Here is a 24,702-nt window from a genome sequence, read left to right on the forward strand (position 1 = left end):
CATCAGTACCTACAGAGATTTGAATTACATAAATCTGAATTTGTCAGTGCTCTTTGTGAATGACTGATTCAAACAGAAATGAACACAAAAACTGAGCATGTAACAGTGCCTCCTCTGAGGCTGCAGTGCTTTAATTAGCTCACTATGAGCCACGTGGCACTGTGTCTCAGTCGCCCTCAGCCACTGATGTGCACAGTTACGCAAACTGGGTTCTGTCCTGAATATGAATTTGTATATTTAGTAGCTCTAAAACTGAATGTCACTAAAGCACTCTGATCAGTTGCAGGCAACAAAACAAACACCTTTTCAAACATGTATGCACCCAGCAGTCTGTTGTTAGCATGTCCAGTCACTGCTTGGAGCTTGTGAGGCCAAATATTACCAGCAAATCTTTAACCTTTAATCTTTAAAATTAACTGAGAACAAGTGACAAATTTGCAGCTCTTTCTCCTAGCAGCGCGAATGACAATTATTGGCTGAGGAGGTGAAGGAGACGCAGTGCCACATGGTCTGTGGTCGGCTGGGTGAAGCCTCAGAGGAGGCAGTGGCCTCCAACTGTCAAAAAAAAGTCTCCTGAGGTTGGACGTGAGAAAGCTGGTAGTGACTTATGAAAGCTGGCTTCTGTTTTTTCTAAGTGCTATACAAAGGCAACTGGCCTTGCTTGAGGTTCTTGAAGATGATTCACCTCTCATCCAAAAGGCGTAGAATATGTGTAAAATGTTTGAAGAGAGGTAGCCTTCATGTCTTCAAGCTCATTCTGGATTAGGAAACTGAATTTGAGGATAAAATTGGAATTAAATACACATTGTTTTTGTCTAGTGAAAAAAATTTACAAGCCACAAGTTTCATCTTTCCAGGAATTAAGAAAAACAGCCTGTTGACTGACCACCACTTTATTTTTTTGTTGCTTTTTAATCTGTGGCACTTTGAAAGAGTTGTGGTAAACCCCAGTGTCAGAAGATTTCCTCAGCCAATAGCCCATGTAATACTTCAAATGGGGTGAAAACATTACTAAAATGTGTTGCTACGTACGCTGCAATAATGGTGCTCTTCACTGTGTTTTCAGAAAATAACAAGCTGTTAAATGTCAGAAAATCATTTGAACTGGATTTCTTAATCCTAACTGGCTTGTCCAGGACAAGTTACCTCTGTTGACATTTTTCCCTCAAAATGGATGAAAACCATTTTGAGGGAATCATCATCATCTTCATCATTAGTTCTCTTTGGACAGAGAAATCCTCTCACTGAAAAAGCGTAGACAAGCACACAACACACTTCAAACTCTGCAAAACTAACCAACATGAAGGTTTAAAGTCAGGTAAAAGTTTAATAAAAGTCAACCTTGAACTGTAAACAATGCTGCATGTTTGAAAATAACACATTTAATTTAACCCATTAAAACAGAATCAAATCAACAATGTCTTCATATACAATAATGTACTGTCCCATCGTGACTAAATTCAAATGATACGGGAGCATTAACAGTAAACCGTGCTGCTCCCTACATTTACAGATGGATTTACATGGTTCATTTTTAAAAACATTTTTAAAAAATCTATTAAATGACAAACATGAGGCTTTAGATCTATACAGAAAATAATCCTCTCAATGAATATCAAATTACAAATGATTACTCAGTGCTTCAGTACAGAGCTTAGTTACAGACATGAAAGCAAGTCCAGGTGAGACAACAGCCCCTGAACAAAGAAAGTAAGAAAATAAAGGAGAGTGAAAAGGAGTAGGACGTTCTCATCTGAGGTGACACTCCGGGCTAACGGACAGTGGCAATAAGAAGGAAAAATTGGTGGGAATCCATTTCTGGGCAGTGTGGTGGTGGGAAGGAGAGGCCAGTTGAGAAAAACAGAAAAACAGAGCAAGAGAGGAAACAGAGAAATCTTCAGTCTCTGCTGAATCAAGGAATAAAAAAAAAAATACAGACAAGGGGGTTGTTCTCTGTCCAGTCACTTTCCTTCCCAAGCATCTTCCCTCTGTTTGGCTGCCAGGCGCTTTTGTTCTGAAAGATAAATCACAGACAGACAGTTCAGCATATCAATCAACAAAAGCCCTTAAATAAACAACCCTTTGGTAATTTGTTGCTCTAAATTTATATCAGCGTCTTTGCCACATGCTGGGCAGTGAAGAGCTCAGGCAGACTGAAGAGGCAACTGTAAATTAATCTCTGGATGCTGCCATACGTGGCATCCATTCCAAGGACACAATGTTCAGCACATGATGCACGTCTGCACTGACATTTACTGTGCGTGTTGTGATCTTAAATAAAGAGCACAGCAGCCCATGCTAAGAACAAAGGAGCTTTTTTTAGTTTGCTATACTCAAGGTCCTGACTTCCTGACTGACTGTGCAGTGGACGGCCATTTGTGGTTTTCTGTGCCTATATACTTATGTTCCATCTGTGAAGGGAAATGGCTGCTGTACTGATTATAGACCTGTTATGATTTGCACAGGAATGGACGGAGAGCAACTTCTCTTGGCATCAGTTTGCAACTACATTTTCCATCTTTTTTCTGTTAAGTGTAGAAACAGCTCCCACTTGTGGTGGAAACACTGTGATGCAAAAACTAGGACGGTCAGATGAAGCCTCTTATGTATTTTTAACACTTAGGTGTTTATGTAGAGGAGCCTCACTGAGCACTTTATGGTCTTCCTTTAGCAACACCTGAGATGTGGATCTGCAGTATTTCAGTCTGCTTCTAAAAACTCTAGACTACTTCCAGCTTATCCGACAGACCAGTGCAGGATACAAAGACACAGAACACATTCTCCTCATCACATTATGGCTCCACCACAATCACAATGACTATAATTTCTCTGTGTATGATGCACCTCTCGCCTCCTGGAGTTTCCTCCTCTCCGCCTCGCGCTGCTCCTTCGTCAGGTTGCTCTTTACACCGAGGGCACCGATCACAAGCTTGCGAGCCAGTGCTGCACTTGTCTGAGGTCTCTCTTTAGCGGGCAGGAGGTAGTCTGGGGACGGGAGGAAAGGAGAAGGAAGAGGAGCACAGATTATACTAATCTTTAAATATGTGAGGCACAGAAAACTGATAAACAAGTGGGACAATAAGGGACTGTATTTGTACCTGAGCAGCTGCGGGCTTTGGCTTTTGTGGCAGAGGAGGATTTGGAGAGTGGTCGCAGCTTCATCAGAGGATGTTTGGATCTTAAAGCTTCACGGGCTGAAAAGAGAAAAGACCCAAATTCCTTAAGTAGACACATGTAACATGATCTCAATACAACAGAACACACAAATTTGTGAAATTGTGTCAAAGAGTTTCAGACATGTTTCCCCAGAGGACAGATACTCATCCTCTATACTAAACCTGTTTTCTTCTTACAACATTGTGGCAGAAAAAAGTATCACAACAATAATTACTGCAGAGAATAATGTACTGGAAATTATTCTCCCCCGAAATGACCTTTAATGTGAAGCAGCACTTACCTGCTATGGGGCTTGAGAAGAGGCCCAGGGCATGTGTTTCATCAATCCACTTAATGTCAAAGCCTCTCTGTCTGAAATCAGAGTCAGACAAAGGCAGTAAAAAAATTGTGATAAAAATCAAATGCAGATTAAAAATGATTCTGTTGAGACCAGTGAATCTTAGATGCAATACATGTATCAGGGATCCTACACTCCCGGAGATGTCAAACTCAAACTTTACCATAGCTTTAGTCCCATTTTTATTAAGTCACAACCTCAGGGAGAAAATATTCATTATGAAAAAATGCTGCTACATCCACCATAGAGTTTTACTAAAGATTCTAATGTTAATCTTCAAATACAGAGAGGACAAAAAACCTGAACTATATTATGAATATTGTACTTTTTAAGTTATATTAAAGTCAGATGTTATTGTACATTGAATTACACATACTGGTAGCACTGAAATAATTTGAGAAGGTCCTCTGTCTTAAATTCGCCAGGGAAGTCGTAAATCTCTACGATGTGAGAGAGTTCATCCTCTCTGAGGTCAATGTCGTCTTCATCATCGTCTCGGTCCATGTTGTAGTAATCAAACCTGGGCTCCTGGATTGACTCCTTCTTTCTGCCTTCCTTCACAGCGAGCTGGAGAAGGAAAGGAACAAAGGTCATTAAGCTTGAATTATAGCTCTCTGCATTTATGTTTTAGCTAGGTGTAAAAAGAAACTAGCAACTGAGTGTTTGTGAATTTGGAGAATGTTCTCCTGGCTATCAAGTCTTGTTCTGAATATCACCAAGGCTTCCACCAAGCTCTTACCTCTTCTAGCAGATGTGGGTCCAAACAATCTCCATCATCGTTGAACAATGTGTCCCAGCTCTCCTCTTCCCCCTTTAGCTCCTGAGGAGATGTTTCTTCCAGCCGTGCGGTAACATCTGCCCCCACACTGGTCGACTCATGCTGCCCATTAACCTGCACATCTGTATCCTGTAGCAACTCTTCCTTCACATCAGGCTTAGTGTCACTGTTCTGACCTTCATCTTCTCCTCCAACAGGTGCTGTCTTGTCTTTCCCTTCAGCCTTGTCCTTCTTGTTCTTAGCATTCTTTCGTGCCTTGTCTGTGTAGCGAGGCCTGGGTCTTGGCTTAACTTCTCCTTGAGTCTGAGCTTTGTCTTTGGAGGCATGAAGCCGTTGTTTGGGAACGTACAGAGCCTGACTTGGCCTCTTTGACTGGCAGGGGGGTGTGGGAGTTGGCTGGGTTTGAGCACAGTCTTCTTTTGGCTGTTCCAACTCCATTGTTAAATGATGTTATCAAAACACCTGGATTATAGAAGGGAAACAGGAGGCAATGCAATAAAAAAAAACGCAACATCATATATTTAATCTTTCTCAAACGTTAACAGATTTGTCCTGAATGAGTGTAACGACAATATGAATTTACTTTTATTCAAACAACTTTAAATATCTTATGTATTTCGGAAATACAATATAAAAATTAAACAAGTACCATTCACCCCATTACTGTATACTGAAGTTAGCTACAGTTAGCTTACCGATCTATCTACCTACCTAAACTTGCATCTAGCTGAGGCTATAATACCTGTTTATTGAGGACACAAATCTAAAGTTAGTATCGCTTTGCAAAGTGTAATTTTATCCAGTTATTTTCATTGGGACCATTGTAGCTATAATTATACAGAACAGTTTATACTCTTTCGGCTTACCCGTATTTGGTTTGTTTAGAAACAGATCTTCGTCGCACCACTGACGCAAGCGTAGGACAGCCCACAGCATTCTGGGAGATGGTGTTCTTGTTTGTTTAAAAAAAAAAAAAAAAAACATTTGTTTTTTTCAGCTGAATGTGCGTCGATTTCACAGCTCAGGATTTATTCATACCCCAGCAGGAATGATTAATATATTGTTTCTGTGCTGTTGCTGCACTGTTTTAATAGCAGCGCCTGCAAACATCCGCGTCTGCAAGGCACGCTCACGGAAACACTGGTCAGCCATTGGTAAACACCCTCATTATTCAGGTAGCTCTCCGCTGATTGGCCAATCTCCTTCACGTTACACAAGCTGTTTCGTAAATTTTAAAAGTTGTGTAAGGTGGATCTGTGCCAAATCATTTAATAACGGCGTTGACTTCATTCACATAACAACAGCGAGGTCAGCTCATTTCCATCTCTACACGCTGACAGAGCTTCAGGTAAAGACGGTATTTAGATAGTGAAGGAATGAAATGCATGAATGTCTGCTCAGGACCAGGCAGAGATGAGGAACAGGCTTCATGCACGGGTTTATTGATAGAGATCTTATTGTAGAGTGCATGAGTGTCTTCGTGGAGCTAATGTAAGAAATAATTTTTTGACAACAATAATTCTGTCTTAAGTAATAGAGCATTAATAACAAGGTGCTTATCTTGTATTTTCTGGTATTCAAAATCTAGAAATTTTGTTAAATAGCCTTTCTTCAAATGTAGAGTTATTTTCACATAACAGGAAAACATAATGTTCATTGGTAAAATTGGTTCTCTCCAAACTTACTTAAAACTATCATTACTGTGGCTTTCCACTCTTGATTTTATTTTTGCTCACTTTAAACATCACCTCGGATCCTTTCACGTATTTGTGGCCTTTTGTGTGCTTTGATTGTTCAAGTATGTTTTTGTGTTCTCAGTTTCAGCTGTTCTTCTAAACTAAAACTACAAAAGGCATAATTCGTGGAGCACTCCAGCGCTTTAGAGTTGCATGTTCCTTGCATCATTCAGTTGCGGCTTTCACAAAACACACATAAAATGTTAATGTAAAAGATGTGTAAAATGTATGTATGTATAATATTGATATTGTATTTGCTCATACAAACAGCAGTACATCATCTGCACCTTGAACTGAATAAGCCACACCTTTGCTCTGTGCCCTCTCAGGTTGCAGAGATGTGGGGTTCTGGTCTATTGCTCCTCCTGTTGGTCGGAGTCTGGCATCAGTCTCACACCCAGAGCTCTGAGCCCATGCTCCAGGCTGTGACACAGACTATGCTTCCTCCTGACAATCTACACAATCCGACACAGCTCAACTATGGGATGGCCGTAACAGACGTGGATGGTGATGGCGACCTGGAAGTGGTGGTAGCAGGGTGAGGGGCTGATGCCGTGACAATGTACAGCTATAAGTTTGTTACCTTGTGTAGAAATTATTATATGAATATGTGTGTGGAAAACAAATCTTTGTGATGTTGACCCCCAGGTACAACGGGCCCAACCTAGTGCTGAAGTACGATCGCACTCAAAACAGGCTGGTGAACATTGCTATTGATGACAGTAACTCACCATACTACGCCCTGAGGGACAGAGCAGGTAACGCTATTGGCGTTACTGCGTGCGATGTGGATGGAGACGGACGTGAGGAGATCTACTTCCTCAACACAAACAATGCCTACTCTGGTAAATAGTGAATGGTCAAGATCAATCCTCAAAAATGCAAATTGCATATCCACAGCAAGTCATCTCAGGTATATGAATGATTTTTCCTCATGATTACTATCTTCTCTTTTTTTATGCAGGACGGGCAACTTACTCAGACAAGCTCTTCAAGTTTCGAAATGGCCGCTTTGAGGATCTTCTGAGTGACGAACTCAATGTGCGTCGTGGCGTCGCTAACCGCATGGCAGGACGTTCTGTGGCCTGTGTCGACAGAAAAGTCAGTAAACCCTCTTTGTTAACCTATTTATAAAGTTCCATGATATGATTCTTCAGAGTTCACCATCTCTGTTTCTTATTTTTCCGTCTGTTTTCTCAGTGATTCACTGTTCTTTCAAAAAAAAACCTTCCTCTCACTTCTCTTGCGTGTTGTTGCTCTGCAGGGAACAGGCCGTTATTCAGTCTACGTGGCCAACTATGCCAGCGGCAACATCGGCCCCCACGCTCTCCTAGAAATGGATGAGGCTGCCAGCGATGTGAGCAAGGGCATCATCGCTCTGTCTAACGTGGCTGCTGAAGCCGGAGTCAACAAGTTCACAGGTCAGGAGGAGTTAGACTGGGGAAGTGCAGTGTGTGATGGTTTGAGGTTGTGTTTTTTTACAGTGTGCTTATTGTGCAGGTGGTCGCGGTGTGGTGGTTGGACCGATCCTGAGCCAGGCCAGGTCTGATGTTTTCTGTGACAATGAGAACGGACCCAACTTCTTGTTTAAGAATAATGGAGATGGGACTTTTGTTGATATGGCCAGACAGGCAGGTGAGCATGGCAAGGGAGGGAAGGACGTGAAAGCACACATGGTAGGAGTAGAAATACAAAATTAAATCCAAAACTTGAGGTCTTGCAACTTTTTGTTTCACATCTAATTCTATTTCTTACCCTGTTACATTTAATAGTGACTGATTCTCAAGTTCTCAACAAATATGTTGAGCTATTCTTAAAAAGAATAATTCAACAAGTGATGATTGGCATTAAATTTAACGGCCACATAAGAGAATGGTATCAGCCTTCTCATCTGATTCTCAACAAGAAAAATAAAGCAAATGCCCCAAAATGTTAAATTATTCCTTTAATGGTTTTTAAAGGTTTTTTCATAAATGAGATGAGTAAGATATTATTGAAATATTGTGGGTATTTCACTGGAAATGTAGTCCAATAGGGGAGAATCAGTGTGAAGGGTCATCTGCCACAATGTCTTCTTTAGTACCACCACTAGATGTCACCAGAGGCATCAGAAAAAATTTCATATGCATAAACAGTACATTGTTTTCCAGTACTGGCAGCACCAGAGCTTTAACTCTGTGTCCATATCTAAAGGTGTGGAGGACCGGTACCAGCATGGCAGAGGAATAGCACTAGCTGACTTCAATGGCGATGGAAAGACAGACATTGTCTATGGCAACTGGAACGGTCCACACAGACTTTTCCTGCAGGGCAGCGACTCTAAATTTCGGGTAATGAAAGAGGACAATGGGGAAAAGAATATGTGATAAAAGTCTGTAAAATGGATAGATTTTGACTAAACAGGATTTATAAAGTTATCTGTTCTCTTGTGCAGAACATAGCTTCTGGAGGATTTGCCACCCCCTCTCCTATCCGCACTGTCATTGCTGCTGACTTTGATAATGACAGGGAGCTGGAGGTGTTTTTCAACAACATTGCCTACAGAGGAAATGCCCCTAACCGGCTGTTTAGGTAATATTTTAATTATTATGTGGATCCAAGTTCCAGTGAGATTCATCAAACAGTTAAGAAATACTTGGCAATAACAAACATCCTGGATTAATGTTTAAATTACTGGTTATTTTTATAATTTATTTTTATAATCTTGCAGGGTGTCAAGGAGAACTGATGCAGACCCACTGATCCAGGAGCTTAATGTGGGAGATGCTGCAGAGCCACAGGGGAGAGGAACAGGTCAGATAGGTCTAAACTCAGAGCGCTGGACACTGGACAACACATTTTCATCAGTTTTATTCTAGAGCTGGTGTAACCTAAAAGGAACGTGATATCTCTGCTTCCTCTCTCCTTGGATGAGATTTACAGAGACACAGCTGTCAGATAAACACCACAGTGAAGTTGTTATGTAGGTCAGTGCAGTGAAAGCTCTCTGTCTGTTTTGGACAGGTGGCACTGTGACAGACTTGGATGGGGACGGACAGCTGGACCTGCTGCTGGCACATGGAGAGAGCGCCCAGCAGCCAATCTCTGTCTTCAAGGTCACACAGGTGTGTGTCTGTGCATGTGTGTGTCTGTGGGCTTGTTTTACTAAATTTGTGGGGTCTAAAACCCAGGAGTTCACAAGTTTAAATGGCTGTTTGAGGGTTAAGACCTGGTTTTAGGTTTTAGGGTTAGGGTGTGTGTTTGTGTGTTTGTTCATGACATCCAGGCACTGATTATTCACATACTGACCTGTCATCCTTGTTGTCAGGGCTCATCCAATAACTGGCTGCGGGTTATCCCTCGCACCCAGTTTGGTGCTTTTGCCCGGGGTGCCAAGGTAACAGCCTTCACCAATCAGAGTGGAGCTCACACACGCATCATTGACGGAGGCTCCGGGTACCTGTGTGAGATGGAGCCTGTCGCTCACTTTGGTTTTGGTGACTATAATCTACATTTCATACTTAACAGACATTCAAAGAGGATGGGACACACATCTAGAGTAAAAGATTGTTTTTTATTGCATGTAATAAACCCAGTACTGAAAGGTTTAAATTCATATGATGCTCAGGGGTTTTCTTTTCTACCGTTGACTTCCAGGAAATGACGAGGTGAAGGTGCTGGAGGTCTCCTGGCCAGATGGCAGCGTCTTCACTCGAACCCTTCAGCCTGGTGAAATGAACTCAGTGGTGGAAGTGGCCTATCCCAGAGAAGGGGAAACATCTGTGCTTGCCAATGACACACAGGTACGCAGTACGGATCCAGAGCATGAACTGTGAACACGGATAATTTTCCAATCAGCCTCTTATAGTGGCCTCATAAACTTATCCAACCCACCACAGTCAGTCGCTTGTCTTTTTCTCTCATTTTCTGTCAATTTCAGATTAATCAGTTTTCAGTACAAAAAATTAACAGAGGACAATACTACAAAATAACAATACTACACTTTTTTTTCAGTGTGGCAAAGGCTTTACTGTCAAGAATGGCCGCTGTGCAGGTAGGCAGATTTCTTAAACGAAACAACTTAAAGGTGAATAAAACAATTTAAAATCAAAATTTGTTTTTAATTTTATTTATTGTTTATGTTTTTACAGGTCTTTGAAGATAATCACATGAAATACAATAAAAATTGCTTTGGAAAACACAAAAATAACATGATATTATCACAATACTTTTCTTTTTGCCTGTGCTTTAAGACAGGAGCCTTGTTTTCTTTACTCTATGAGTAGTTTAAAAAATGTTGGTTTTTCTTAATTTTCTCTATCTTTTACTGCTTCTTCCTGGTTATGGTTGCTGTTTTTTTGTGTTCCATGGAAAACTCTAAATAAACTGTTACAAATCAATATTCTGCTGGTATTATCATTTCAGTGCTGTGAGACACTCCCCATTTAATCTGGCATACAACCTCATCACTCATACAGGACTAGTATGATCAAGGCCAGAATTCTGACTACAAAGGAAAGATAATGAGTTTCTTTACTCCTCTGAGCAAGAGCACATCTCTCTGGCCTTTTCTTGTCATCAGTCCACACGACTGCTGTGTCCTTCAGTTTCAACCATTTGCACTACTGTGTTGTCCTAACCTTATGTCTACCCTGTCTTCTTTTCCTCCACCATTTTTCTCGTTCTCCCCTGATCTGTCCCTTCATCCATGCAGCCTTGGCTCCATTTTACGATGGCGTCCGCTCCACTTCTGTCTCCACGTTTGAAGCCTCCTGTTTTAAGACAGTTTTACTACAGTGTGTCTTGGTGCTGTCTGCACTGGCAGATCTCAGAGGCTGGTAGTCTTCAGGGTAGCACTGACACAGTAAGAAAGCTTCTATCCAGCACTGCATGTCTGAACCAAACATCTACTAAAAGATTTGACTTGACTTGCTGTAACATGCAGTGCGTCCATCTGGATACACTATTTGATCATATCCCAGTATCTGGACGCTCTGCTGGACATTTCCTGTTTGTTGTGGTGGATTGGGTGCATGCGCTAGTTCCTGCACGTTGTAAGTGAAGACTGAAAAACTGGGATCAGTATCACGCCCTTTACCCAGCTGAAAGTGTAACAGTGTCATATAACCAGTCGAGCATGCATGCAAACATGAGGGAACCTGCCTGACCAAAGCTGGTCATAACATGGAATTAGTACATTTCCTGTAGTTCATTCAGTGGGTTTCAGTTCTTATCATTATTATGTACTGTAGGCCTTTTTTCATAGCTGGTCTTTGTTACTTATATCATTAGGGAGGACTCTGTTCTGTTCAAGTGTCCCCAGTGACACATGACAGTGTGACAATGAGTCAGCATGCACAGTGCCAGTACCCTGAAACTGAAGCAGCTAAACAGAACTAATCATCAACCATAATTCATTTTATTGTTTACACATGTGCTTATGGGACATGTCAAAATATCTGGTTTGAAAAAGGTCTACAGTGCATAAAAATAAATATCATTTGATGATCATTTGCTTTACATTCTGATGGTGAAATTAAAATTTGTCCATAGTTAATAGTCTTTTTTTTTTCTGCATTAACAGATTTATGGCCACTCTTGGGCAGAGTCATTTGGAGTTGTGTTTCTGTCCACCTGATGAATGTAAGTACATTTTTGTCCATTATAAGTTGTTAATGAAAACATGTTGTTTGGCACAACATTGACTGCGTTTAATTTAATATTCCCAGTTCTCGAGCCCTGCTACTGTACATGCTCAGGACCTGTGATGGCATACTGGCACACTAACCCTTTTCCTGCTGTGACAAGCTATTGGTCTATTTTGTATATTTACAGTATAATAATAATAATAAAAAAAGATGAGCTCTGTGCAGCTGTGATGAAACAGTATTTATTTGACACCGGTCATATTTACTTCATTGCCACATGTATCAAACAACAAGCAGTACGAAAGTTTATTCTTGCACACAATGTCACCAAAGTAAAAGACACATTCACATTTGTGAGCCAGCTTTTTGGCAGTTATTGTTCTTTGGAAGTTTGTTCAGAAATTAAGGAAGGGTTGGTGTATTTTAAAACACTACAGGAAAGATTCAGGAAGACTTTTTGACCCATCCTTAGTCTACCTACTGTCGCATTTAATGCACAGTATGTCCTTGCATAATCAAAATTTAGGAAAAGTTGGTCTCACTCATTGAAACCAAGAGGTTAGTACTTAGATTTGTGCACGTCTGTGTGTCTAACTAGAGATATGGAAGATCTGCTACATTATATACACACATGGGCTGAATGACATTCATCTGCTACCAGACAGCATGATTTACAGCAGAGGTGATGGAGGAAGAGCTTCTTCAGTTAATCTGGGCTCTGAGGTGGTGAAAATTTGCGATGCCCTGATCAAATACTTGTATACCCTTTTTAAATTAGCTCAAATCTGGAAACTCAGAGCTGCACGTACCATCTTAAAAAGCCAGTGTCTGGTGTGCGGGGTTGACAGTGATGTGTTCAGTCCAATTTCCTGGTTGTTCCAGAGTGGTCAGGGTGCGACTGTGGCTGATCCGGACCGTGTGGTGCAGCGGTGGTGGCTGAGGTATGAAGTTTGGCGAGGCTTGTGGTCTTTGCTCCTGTCTCAACACTCTCTTCTTCCCTTTTTATTTCTCACTTCATTCCATCCTTTTCCTCACCCACCAGACAAGACAGGAAGGAAGGTGACAGTATGTTCACACAAAGTATTACCAGGTACTTTTTTTTTTTTCCATCGAGACATTGAATCTAAACGTGACTGTGTCAGTATCCATGCACACTGCTTTGCAAGAAACTGCTAAAGTGCATGTTTTAAGCGTTCACTGAGAAAAAAGCTTAAACAGTTTAAACAATGTAAGCGTGTGATGGCAGGTCAGGATCAAAAAGGAAAAAAAGTGAGGAAGTGAATACTTTGTGTGAGCATAGCTGAGGGATGTACGTGTAAGTAAGTGTTGGGACAGGAGTGGTAAATTCTCCTCCGGGGTTGTGAGTGATCAGGGGGGCATGATTTTCAGGAAGTGCCCAGTCATCGAGCAGTGCTGCCAGACACGGAGCTGCTCCCTGAGCTGGAGCCGCTGGAGCCCCGGTCTTCATAGATGGAAATCTCTATCTGGTGAAAGCAGTTAGGGACCAATGATTCACTATGGTTCATTAAACAGAAAAGATAAGCACTCACACTTTTGTGCACATGCCACCAAAAACATAGAGCAAGGATACGACACGCATCCCCCTTTCTATGGGATCTGTGATGAGCAGACCTCTGGGAGCATAGATCTTCTCATTCTGCTCCTGAATGTACTTGGCTATCTTCTTCAACACCTGACACACAGACAGAGCAAGAAAAATGAGATCAAAACACGACACGTTCATCGCTGTCCGAGAACGGTAAAATGTGTGAAGTCTGAGATCACCGGTCTGACCTTCTCATAACGTGTCTCCATGCAGAGGAAGATGAGATATGCTGTAGCGCAGGCCAGACACCCCTCCAGGTAGGACTGTCCTCCAATCTTTTCTGCCTCTGCGTAGTAGTTATTCAGAGTCTTCACAGTGTCCTCAAACAGCGTCCGCTCAATCTGGACACACATGCAGGACAGAGACATGAGTAGAGGGATTTAGTGTAATGATGATAAATGATCATAGCAACCATAGCTGTGAACTAGGGCTGCCAGTTATTTCCTCAACCAACTGATTAATGGTTTAATCTATAAAATATCCATAAACAGTGAAACATGCCAAACATCAAACATCTTCTCAGACCGACAGTTCAGAACCTAAAGATGTTCAGTTTACCATCACATGTAACAAAACGTTGCCTCTGAGAAGCTGGAGCTATGTAATCTTTATGAGTATGTTTAACTGAAAATGCTGTGAGTCGCAGGCTTGTGTCTCCTCACCCTGCTCTCCAGCTCAGAGGGGAACTTGGTCTGAAACTTGCAGGTGGTTCCTTCGCTGTAGTCTCTCTGGATGAAGACTTTGTTGGCCAGAGATGCACTGTGCCTCAACTCCTGCAGGTTGTGGAACTGAGGACAAAACACACACACACACACACACACACACACACACACACACACAAGCAAACGTGCAATGGTAAGTGTTAATACAGTATGTCTTTAATGAGTCCCCAGAGAGAGACAGAGCTACACCCCTCAATGCACCTGTTCACTGGTAATGTGTGCAAACAGAGGCTGATTTGGATGTATAGGATGATAGAGGAGATGTGATCTATCACTCTGCGGCTCAGTGTCTGCACTCATTTCTGTGTTGTCTGTTGGAGCGGAGCCCAGCATCAGACATACTATCTCCTACACACACACACACACACACACACACACACACACACACACACACACACACACTTTCATTCTCTCCCTCTTCTTCCTCTCTGGTCTAACAGGGAAGCATAGCTTGAAAGAGACGGGACAACATTTCACTACAGCTCCCAACAAATCGATCAGGTGGAACAGTATGAGACAGACTGATAAATGGTAAGCCAGATTTTTTTTTTTTTAACAACTCTTCTAATTCCAGCATTTACAAAAGCACGGATCCTGGAAAAGCAGTGGGTGAGGTCAGGACGGCGTGGCTTCTGTCCATGGTGCTGAACGCTATTTCCTCCGTGTGTGTGTGTGTGTGTGTGTGTGTGTGTGTGTGTGTGGTCACTGGTCAACACAGGGGCCTGTCACCGGATTAACGGGGCGTCTCAGCAAACAAAAACAGATCTGCTTTCACCAAAACAGCTTAACATCGCTGTGTCCGTGAAGAGCAGCTGACTTTCATAATTCTCCCTTATGGTTTATTTTTTTTCTTTAAAAAACGCCAGAACACGCTTACAGGTTTATTTAAAATAAATCAGAAATAAATAAATAAAAACGACCAACCCTCGGACGAAACTGGCATGATAATGTAGGACACGGTCGTCAGTCCTGATTCAAGTGAATCACAGTTCAGCCGTGTGCAGACTTAATGCCCCTCTCTGGCCGTGTTAACTGCACCCGCGCCCGTTTCTATCCCGGTGACCGCGCGGTGCGGCGGTGTGCGCCCCTGGTCGAAACCTGAGCAGGAAATTACACCGATCATAATCGTCAGTCTTACCTCTGTCGCCATGTTGCCATCCGTGGCCGTAGGGACGAGCCCCTGCATGCGCTGAAATCGCTTTACTAGGACACAGGGACGGATTGGAGGAGCGGAGGGGGAAGGGCGGGGAGGGAGGTGGGGGGGAGGAGGAGGAAGGAAGAGGGGAGGGGCTAACGCAAGTACAGGTTTAGGTCATATTAAATCAGCTTTTCACATGAGTCTGGCCTCTGCATTAAAACAAATACTGTAACTTGTGATAAAGGGTGTTATTAATAATAATGACATTGGCTCTGTTCTATAACAGTCTCCCTATAAACCATGACAAGGTGACAGAGAGCCAACATCCCCAATACCAGAACCACAAAGCCAAAGCAGATAAATGGAATTCAGCTATCATTAATTTTATCATTTACACCTCTGCTTTTCCTGCCCTGACACTGAAAATTGCTTTCTGTGAAAAAGACCTGTTGAATGGCAGCAAAGAAAGGCCTGCATGTGGCTACACTGACTTATTATCAGCAAACTTGTGAGCTGCTTGTTTCCTGCTTACACATCCGGTTGTTACTGACTCGTGTTTTAGGCCACTTGGTCAATGTAAGTCCAGTATTCATTCTCCTTTTATGTTGTTTTTCTCTCCACCAGCTCTTGGCGTTTTGTCTCTTAAATGATCCACAAAATGCACCATAGAGCTGAACCAGAGATACAGGCGATAATTCTCTGTGGGTAAGTGGCTATAAATGACTGCTTTCACATTACACATACACATTTGATCCATTATTAATATAAGAAGATTTAAAAGAGCAGCTTTAAGGATATGAGTCTTACAAGCATATCAATACCTACAGAAACTGAAATATAATCACTGCCATAAACTTACTGTTGATACGGAAGTAGTGTATAAACGTAAAATATGTTACTTCTACAGTTTATGTGGTTTGGATTCCTGTTTTTGATATTTCCAGCAGGTAATTTCAAAAACTTAAAACAGGTATTTTTTTACTTTTACATTCTTACCTTCTAGCAGAAACAAAAGTTTAAATTTTTTTTTCGAAGTAAAATATCACAAGGCTATTAATCACACCGTATTTCAATATCAAGCTAGCAGTAGTGGTTAAATTTTACAATTAGGCATTCAGTTGCTCATAAATTCAATTTATTATGGCCTTTCATTGCTTCCATACTTCTGAGGCAAAGACTCAAAAAGAACATACTCACCACTTGTGACTTTAAATTAATCAAATCATTACAGAGTTTATTTCAATAGTGGCATGTTTCAACCATAAAATAAGGGGCAATATATACAGAATTCATCATTAGGTCAAATAATAACTTGCAGTTTCTGGAGTTTTAAATTAAATATATTAGATATAGTGGAACAATTTACAGTAACAGTGTATATATGATTACAATAAAAGCAAAGCAAACAATTACAATCATCTGTGTCTGAATCATGATTAAAACAACTTTGCCATCAAGATCCACCTTTTGAGCTATAATGCCTCCACATTAATTCTTTTAAGTCCTGCTTGCAAGAGTGTGAGGCTCTGATGACATTTTCAGTTGGTTTCTATGTCTGTTCAAATTAGTTTAATCCAGTTGGGTTGACTTTGATCCGGTTAAAGGAAAACCTTGGGCTGTGGGGATATCAAGTCTTTTAGGGTGTGACATGTGCACACAGGAAAAAGCATCAACCAGAATGAGGCACCAGTTTGATCTTTGTAAGTAGAGCAGGGTGGTTTGCCAAACTTGTTCTCATTAACAGCGCTCCAGTACAGCATCACCGGGAGTTTGTCAGAAATGTGATGGGATTCATCGCAGGTCATGCATTTTCAGTTTGATGTCACAAAATTATCAAAGTTTACTTCTGGACTTGAGGTCTGGTAAATAATGTGCATACCCACAGGAGGAGTGTAGGGTAGCGTGGGCTGCAGTGGAAGCAGGTGCAATTATTAAAACATCAAGTAAACCAAAATCACTGGCCTCAAAAAGTTGGACAAACCCAGAACTAATCACATGATATGACATTGCCGACCGGCTACAGGTCCACAAACGAGTCTGAAAGAAGTTTAGATAGCTGGCCTGCACACACTGCAGCAAACAAGGCCAAATTCAGAGCTTCTTTTGGTACTACATCCATTATTTTGTTCATCCAAACAAACCAAATTCAGTTTTGTTTGGAGGACACTGCCCAGCTCACAACATCATATTCATCACCAATCTGAAAATACGCCAGATTTATCCAAATGAATATTACTATGCCAGCCTCAGTCGTACAGACAAGTCCTCTCAGCGTTACAGTACAGCTGCTACACAGGGCTGAAGATATCAACATTCAAGTGTACTCAACTTTGTGGCGAGGCAGAGCAAGTAAAATCAAAACCACTGACATCAAATCTGATTATTTGTATCACCTCACCTGACACCACCCTGTACGTCCCTCTGCTCAGCACAAGGAAAAAAAAAACCAAGGTCCTTTGATTTTTGGAGCCATTATGCCCTGTATTAAGTCTCATTGATTCAGAAGGTCCAGTTATTCATTGAGAGTTGAAACAGGAAATATGTAACATATTACAGTAGAAGTCCCATAATCATCACAAGTATTTAAGGAGGGATGTAACTGGAAAAGTGGGGTCTTGGAGGTCAACGCAGGAGGTCTCTTGACAGATATTAAGCGCCTTAACATGAAAACCAAGGCATGTGTGAGGGCTTCAGTAACTTGGTGAAGGGCTGGGGGTGGGGCGAACAGCGAATGACCTCCCACTGTCCACTGGGAGACAAAACCGACATTTCATCTCATTGTGCCTTGATGAGAGAAGAATTACAGGCAGCACAAACAAACACGGTCTCTCTCTGGGCCTCTGGAGCTGAAGAACAAACAGAAATAAGAGAAAAGATCATCAGTCAGAGAACAGATGAGTAAGAGGTGTGATAATTTGATGCGACATGATGCAGCTGACAAAGAATAAAATGGTAGAAGGGTCTGATATTTTTCGTTTTTCCCTCCTTACCTGTTGCCCCCATGAAAGATCTCAGCACCTTAAAAGAACAGCATCGAGAACAGAAGCTGTTGCCACAGTTACTGCAGTTCCTCTGCAATGAGGAGAGACATCATGTTGAAGCTCGTGCCAAAGGAAAAGTAAGGCAAAATTAAATGATGATGACACGATGCCTAAATATATCCCACTTTCTTGTCACAAGTTTTCAGATGTCTCACCCTTTTCTTCAGCACTGAGAAGACGGCATTGCAGCTCGAACAGTTGCCTTTGGAGACAGAGAGACAAGCAGTACTATGAAAAAAACAGCATTATGAAATAAAAACTGTTCAGAGCTAAGATATGAGGCGAACAGAATGACTCCTCTTTCATCTCTGAAGTATAACAGGAGGAACGAAGTGAGTGGATGAATCACAGCAGACTGACCTGTGCTGGTGGTGGGGTAACGTTTACGCAGCTTCTCTGTCAGTTTGGACACCTTGCTGCGTATTGGTTCGTTGCGGCTCAAGAGACCATTCTCAGAGATGGTGTCATACTCCGGGGCTCCAAGAGGCCCGTCATCATCCTCCTGAGGGAGAGAGAGGAGGGCAGAGAAGAAAGGAGGAGGGAGTAGAGGGGCAAACAAAGAAAAAGGTAGTTACACACTCAAATTTATTAGCCTTTATTACATGTCATTAACTCTGTGTCCTCTCTGTCCCGCAGTCCTGTGTTTGTTTCTCTCTGGTCTCTCTGTCTCTGTACCTTTCTGCAGGTATCTCTGGCTCCCGAGCTGTATGTTCTGTGGTCCTGGCTCCACCCACCTGCTGCTGTTTATTGTTTACAATGATCCATTTCTAACACGTTTAATGTTCCATTCTGCTACAGATAAATATTGGATTAATATTCTTTGCAGACTGTAATGTAAATAATTACCGGTCATGACAGCTTTTTGCCTCTGTGCTCTGTTTCCTATCATAACTTTAATCTGCTGAGCACACATTATCCCCTAACTGTTCACTAACTGTTCACTAACCCCATCTCCTCCATTCCTAGCTGTCTTATCTTCCTCCTTTCACCCAGCCCGGCCATCGACAGGAGGGTCCCCCATATGAGCCGGGCTCTGCTCAAGGTTTCTTCCTGTTAAAAGGGAGTTTTTCCTTGCCACTGTCACCTTAAGTGCTTGCTCTGGGGTCAGGCTCTGGGTCTCTGTAAAGCGCTTTGAGACAATTTTGATTGTGGAAGGTGCTATATAAATAGAATTGAATTGAATTAAGCTACAGTAATTGGAGTTAGTCACAAGCCAAACAGCAGTTTGGCTAAACAGAATGATATATGATATAATTGTGATGATTTCAGCCAGTTTGACTTATAGATGTTTGGCAAATAAATCAAGCAGGATGATGGCAAGTAGTAGGACTACTAGGGAGACAAACACAAGTGTAAAATACATGCATTTACAGGAAAGCTGTACTTAACCTATTTGCCAAACATAAAGACACCAAACCCTATAAACAACTGAGAAAACAACCGATATGAATCATTTTATCCTTGTAGTGCTGAGCCTATGAAGATATGTGTTATTTATACCTCTATAACCACCTCCTGGAGACCTAGGGCTGGGTAATCAGGTTAGTAGAACCTAAACAAGGCATAACCTCAACATCATAGAACAGTGTAAGAGGACAAAGAAGAAGAAGAGTATTGTTCTTGCTAAAGAAGTCCATCTGTCTTCAACAAAAAGGACTTTTAGGGGAAAAGATAACCTGTTTCTGCATAATGTGTGTTGAACAGCTGATATTCAAAAAGGAGAAGGCAACAACTACAATCAGAAACTCTAAAGCACATATGCTAGTATGCACCAACTCTTAGATGTACCACAGGTTATCATTAAACAAAGAATATTCCTCTGGGCAAAACACTTCACTGAGGTCAGACTATACTTTCAATCAAAACATACACACTTCAAATCATTAGTCAGAATGGTTTGAGGAGGGAAGAATTGATTTCAGTGTGTATGTCAACACCAGCCATGCAGACTAGAAATGAATGACCCTGTATGATGGGATTACTGGAGACCACAAGTACAGGCCTGTTAATTAAAGTGTTACACATAACTATCACTACCATGCCAAGGGAACAAACACATGAATGCATGGAAGGATGGATGGTTGGCACTGGGAAATTCACTTACCACTAAGGCCAAAGGAGCTTCCTTTCATTAGGATGCAGAACAACACATGAGAACAATGTTACTCAAAAACACTGATTTTCAGTGCGACTAGAAAGGGATGAACCCAAACCCATGCTTCAAAGTGCAAAGCAAGGACCTAAAATACAAGATCACCTCACACAAGCTTACGACACATGACGTTGTTGTTCATGTGTCAAGTAGTTCAGTAGTTTGCTGGGTGACAGTGCACTAGCTTCTTCTAAACGGAGGGGGCAACACTCACCTGCAGGGAAATTGAATGTTCCTGATCACAGAAGACAGCAGAGAAAAAAAAACAGGAAGTATCACAAAGTTTGTTTTTGTGTTTTTCCCCAAACAGCGATGGCAAGCTTCAGCAAAGATGTTTCAAATTTGTAAACAGGACGTAGAGACAGATGGTTCACAACAGTCACCAGCCACTTTTTTTTAATGGAGAAACAAAGTAACCAGGAAACAGTCCCACATGTAGTCCACACATTGTTTTTACACAAATGAAACTAATGTGATATAAGCTAAGCTAGGCTAACTAGCTGCTGGTTCTAGCTACATATTTAGTGTTCAGAAATGAGAGTGCCTTCTCATTTAACTCTGCAAGAAAGCAAATTCACATATGACCCATACTGTATATTGCAAAGAAGGAATAAAGGCAAAGACAAAGTGAGACATGAAAAGATGTAACTGAAATGTGGACATTTAGATTTATACCAGTATTTACCTCAATGGCATCCTTAAATTCATCATCAGGCTCTGCTTCCTCCGCTTCCTCCACACTCCCGGGAGACAGGTCCTGTCATCAAACACAAACACACACTTGTTAATATACAAATACTGAGCTATCAAGTATACTATAGACAGATCCACACATTTTGATCAGTATCTCTGGACAGGTAAAGTCACCTTTATCTGAGCCCATGCTCACAATCACAACAGAAAAAAATGGCTCCATTGATGGATGGAGAAAACCCATGCCTGGATTTATGTTACATTACTGGATAAGTACATTGAGAGTGTGGGATAAACTGGATAAGAGGATTACAGCCATGGTTGGTTTTAATGTAAATCACAACCACTGAATCTGTCAGTATTTAACCCTGCATGTACTTTTCTCCACTCTGCTCCTTCCTCTCACCTCCAGACTAGTTGGTGTGGGGGTCCTGTCCAGCAAGTTGCCTTGTTCCTGTTCCTCACACAACCCCTCTGAGGCCTTGGTCTGGCCCACGTGGAAGAACTTCCTAAGGTCCAACAAAACTGGGAGTACACGAGAAACAAAACTTAACTTCAGATTTACCTTATTAATTGAGAGTTAGTGTTCACCCTTGCTTCTTTCCGACAGGATAAACTGACCTCTGCAGAAGTCTCTGTTCCACAGGAAGATGGTGCTGTTGAGCCCAGCTAGCACCCAGCCCACGGGAGCAACATAGAGCAGACACGCCACTATTAACATCCCTCCATAGAACCTGGAGGGTGATATTACACGTCAGGTCACACTCGAGCCATGTGAGTGACTGATCAGCCACAATATTCCCACAACTGGTAGATTTACATTTAACATAACTGTAATGTTGTAACTGACTTAGGTCTGAATAACACAGTATTTCAGTTAAGCTGTTTAAATGGGTTTTCTAACTAATTAATGCTGAGTAATGATTACTCAACTAGAGGTGATACTGTCTGTCTGTCTGTCTGTGCGTGTGTGCAAAAAGATGCAGACCTTGATGACTTGGTGTGATTATCCCAGTACAGGACCTTGTAAATAGCTTCTGCAGTCTGACAGGCAGAGGACAGCATGTCATCCAGGTGCTTCAGCCTGGTGAAGACAGGTAACACCCCCAAACACAAACATTACAAGAACAAAGATACACTTCAACCCATCCATGAACAAATACCATGTATAAATGTCATGAATACAGTTTGTAAACCTGATCCAAAGAGGACAACTAAATAATGATTTCATTATCTGTTATTCTACTTTTCAACTAAATAATACATTTCTTAATTTATAAAACAATTATTTTATAAAACAAAGAAAACAAAGAATTCTAAAGGTACCCTCTGGAGATTTTGGCACAATATTGAATATATTTTGTTAATTTTAATTTATTCTTTTTGCTTTAGACTGTTGGTCAGAAAAAACAAGATGCTTTAGGACGTCACAGAGGGCCTCAGGAAACTGTAGCTGGCATTTTAATATTTTAATGTTCTCTGATATTTTATATACTTAAAGGTTAATCATTTAATTAAGATAATCGACACATTAATCACTAATGTAAACACTCATTAGCTGCAGCCCTGCAGCAAATAACCCCATCCCCTGTCTTACAGGTCTTTTACTTCCAGCATGGCCTCTTGTTTGGTGAGATGCACAGTCTGCAGGTCTCTGCGGTGCACGGCGTGATAGCGCTTCCTCTGGAGCTCAGCTTCTGAGGCTCTGCCCCCACACCTGTCCTGCAGGTAACCCAAGGCAGCTGGCACCGACACTGCCACCACACCCACTGAGAACCAACCCACTGACATCAGGGAGGCAGACACAACAGCACGTTAATAAATTATTCAAGTGTCCTTTAAAACACCACACAAAAGCTGGATCAATATTAATGCCTAATGCCTCATCTCACCTTCATTAACAGTGCAGAAGAAGACATTAAGGAATATACAGACCAGCAGAGAGCACAGGGGCATCTTCCATCTGAGAGATTAAAAAAAGAGAGAAAGCAGATGGCACTGAATACTCCAATGCAAGTATGGCTTCTTGCCATTTCTACTAAAGGCCAAAAGCATTTATATCATATGATGCTCAAACAGACCACACAAATACGCACCCGAGCAAGAAGCGGCTCAGCTCCAGTGCATCTGCAACTGGTTCTAGAAACAGAGCCATTCTCTTATAGGACACGACCATGTTGAGGAGGTCAAAGTTTGGTATACACCGTGGACTCCCTAACTCAGAGGCATCTGGAGACCCGGGGGTCTCTTTGGACAATGTGTGTACCAGCTCCCCCCGTTCCCCTGTACCCTGAGAAGGGTCCTGGGACGCTCCAGTAATGTGCATCGTCGTTCCTGTTCAGAGTGAAGAAAAGTGGTGTTTGGTGCATTGACAGTAAAAGGCAAAAGGTTTCCTGATTTGAAATGTTTCAGTTCACTAAAGACATATACTCTGAAGTATGGACCCTGTCCGTCTTGTTCAAGGGCCACAAAGAGACGACAATTTACATTCGCATAAGCGTTTCATGTTGTTTTATAACGTGTTGTTAAATAACAAGTAGGTTCTCCTGAACGTACCACTGCATTAACTGGGCACTACTAGGGTGAATTCATTTTGCAATGTTATGGTCAAGATGCCACTGTGACCCTATCAAAGTAGCTTGGTACTTCATGTAGTATTCAAAAAACTACTAAGAGGTAGTACCGTTACACAAATAACCCTAACTACGTGTGTGTGTGTGTTTTTTTTTTTTTTCTCCATCCCTCACAGTTCTTCTTTGAAGCAATGTGTGAAATTAAACTATTCATCGTGACCATGGACAGGAGAACTTTCAACCTGCGACATCTCAATAAATCAGCGCCACTAACTTAAAGTGCTGTGGCCTGCGGGATGCTGTCAAACAGGAAAGTTAACTTGGCTTGCTGACAAGAGGACACTGTAGATATACCACTGTCACTTCAGTCCAGCTAACATCAGCTGCCGGGTATGAAGGAGGTAACTTACCCCGAGCTGACAGTCCAACAACAGCCTGCTTGTGAAACAGTAGCGGTGCTGAGAGGAGCTCAGGCGAAACTAGCGAGTCCCACCGACATCATCAGCCCAGAGGAAGGAAGAGCCTCCAAATTCAACCGGCCCGATCAACATGACAGCAGCCTGCGATCCTGCACGACCATTAACCTCTCAAAGCAAGTCAGTGTGCGTTTGTCTAAGGAGAAACCCGTTAGGTAAATCAGCTATGTTGTTTATGGACGGCTGCTTATCGCAGCTAGCTTTGTTAGCTGCGTCTTGTTCTAACAACGTCCGCTTCCGCGTTCAATTCAGGCCTAGTAATTGATAACAGAAAAGTGGGACGCGTCCGAGATAGTTGATCACAGAGCAGGATGATCTTTGGCTGCAAGGTTGAGCCTAATGTCAATCTGACTGTAAGATGAAATAGTCCTAACTTTACATGTTTACATGTTTAAGACAATTGATGAATAATATTTTTTATATATTTTTCCCCCAAAAAGAACAAAGTTGAATTTCAAATTCTCTCATTAAGTTGCATATTTGACCACAACTGGCTCGCATGAAAACAGTCATCTGGTGTCAAACTCTACTCATGCTATATGACTATACATCAATCTGCACAGTGGTGGTCAAACATCCAAGTGAAGTAACAATAAGCCAAACACATTTTTGAGTGGAGGGGTGCTTTAATAATAACACAGCTATA

At 41.7% G+C, this 24,702-nt stretch overlaps 4 protein-coding genes across 6 annotated transcripts; 1 reads left to right on the top strand and 3 right to left on the bottom strand.

Moving 5' to 3' along the window:
- Positions 1–1,303: 1,303 nt before the first annotated feature.
- On the bottom strand, positions 1,304–5,198 carry r3hcc1l (R3H domain and coiled-coil containing 1-like). Of its 2 annotated transcripts, none has more exons than XM_041035278.1 (7): positions 5,159–5,198; positions 4,254–4,754; positions 3,891–4,081; positions 3,458–3,528; positions 3,099–3,194; positions 2,845–2,985; positions 1,304–2,014 (listed from the first exon to the last, which is right to left on the bottom strand). In XM_041035278.1, the coding sequence occupies exons 2-7, from the start codon at positions 4,728–4,730 to the stop codon at positions 1,962–1,964; spliced, it is 1,029 nt and encodes a 342-aa protein (XP_040891212.1). In that variant the 5' UTR covers positions 4,731–4,754; positions 5,159–5,198; the 3' UTR covers positions 1,304–1,961. The 2 variants fall into 2 exon arrangements, with proteins under 2 accessions (XP_040891212.1, XP_040891211.1); XM_041035277.1 differs by lacking the exon at positions 5,159–5,198 and adding an exon at positions 5,004–5,025.
- Positions 5,199–5,523: 325 nt separating this feature from the next.
- On the top strand, positions 5,524–10,382 carry crtac1a (cartilage acidic protein 1a). The gene is made up of 14 exons (XM_041037253.1): positions 5,524–5,640; positions 6,358–6,566; positions 6,677–6,873; positions 6,993–7,129; positions 7,293–7,449; positions 7,529–7,663; positions 8,222–8,358; positions 8,463–8,599; positions 8,739–8,821; positions 9,032–9,132; positions 9,336–9,504; positions 9,665–9,810; positions 10,022–10,061; positions 10,159–10,382. Exons 2-14 carry the CDS (start codon positions 6,367–6,369, stop codon positions 10,164–10,166), a joined length of 1,647 nt encoding a protein of 548 aa, XP_040893187.1. The 5' UTR covers positions 5,524–5,640; positions 6,358–6,366; the 3' UTR covers positions 10,167–10,382.
- Positions 10,383–11,891: 1,509 nt separating this feature from the next.
- golga7ba (golgin A7 family, member Ba) lies at positions 11,892–15,191 on the bottom strand. The gene is made up of 5 exons (XM_041037254.1): positions 15,122–15,191; positions 13,924–14,049; positions 13,450–13,602; positions 13,247–13,348; positions 11,892–13,139 (listed from the first exon to the last, which is right to left on the bottom strand). Exons 1-5 carry the CDS (start codon positions 15,167–15,169, stop codon positions 13,056–13,058), a joined length of 513 nt encoding a protein of 170 aa, XP_040893188.1. The 5' UTR covers positions 15,170–15,191; the 3' UTR covers positions 11,892–13,055.
- A 1,738-nt stretch (positions 15,192–16,929) lies between these two features.
- Positions 16,930–24,290, bottom strand: zfyve27 (zinc finger, FYVE domain containing 27). 2 transcript variants are annotated; one of them, XM_041036659.1, is made up of 13 exons: positions 23,991–24,290; positions 23,104–23,341; positions 22,900–22,970; positions 22,605–22,791; positions 21,996–22,091; positions 21,629–21,741; positions 21,414–21,532; positions 21,000–21,071; positions 20,529–20,549; positions 18,523–18,664; positions 18,318–18,364; positions 18,112–18,193; positions 16,930–17,967 (listed from the first exon to the last, which is right to left on the bottom strand). In XM_041036659.1, exons 2-13 carry the CDS (start codon positions 23,331–23,333, stop codon positions 17,897–17,899), a joined length of 1,251 nt encoding a protein of 416 aa, XP_040892593.1. In that variant the 5' UTR covers positions 23,334–23,341; positions 23,991–24,290; the 3' UTR covers positions 16,930–17,896. The 2 variants fall into 2 exon arrangements, with proteins under 2 accessions (XP_040892593.1, XP_040892594.1); XM_041036660.1 differs by lacking the exon at positions 20,529–20,549.
- Positions 24,291–24,702: the final 412 nt, after the last annotated feature.

This window comes from Toxotes jaculatrix, chromosome 4 (assembly GCF_017976425.1).
Source record: "Toxotes jaculatrix isolate fToxJac2 chromosome 4, fToxJac2.pri, whole genome shotgun sequence".
In the NCBI taxonomy this organism is placed as follows: Eukaryota; Metazoa; Chordata; class Actinopteri; family Toxotidae; genus Toxotes; species Toxotes jaculatrix.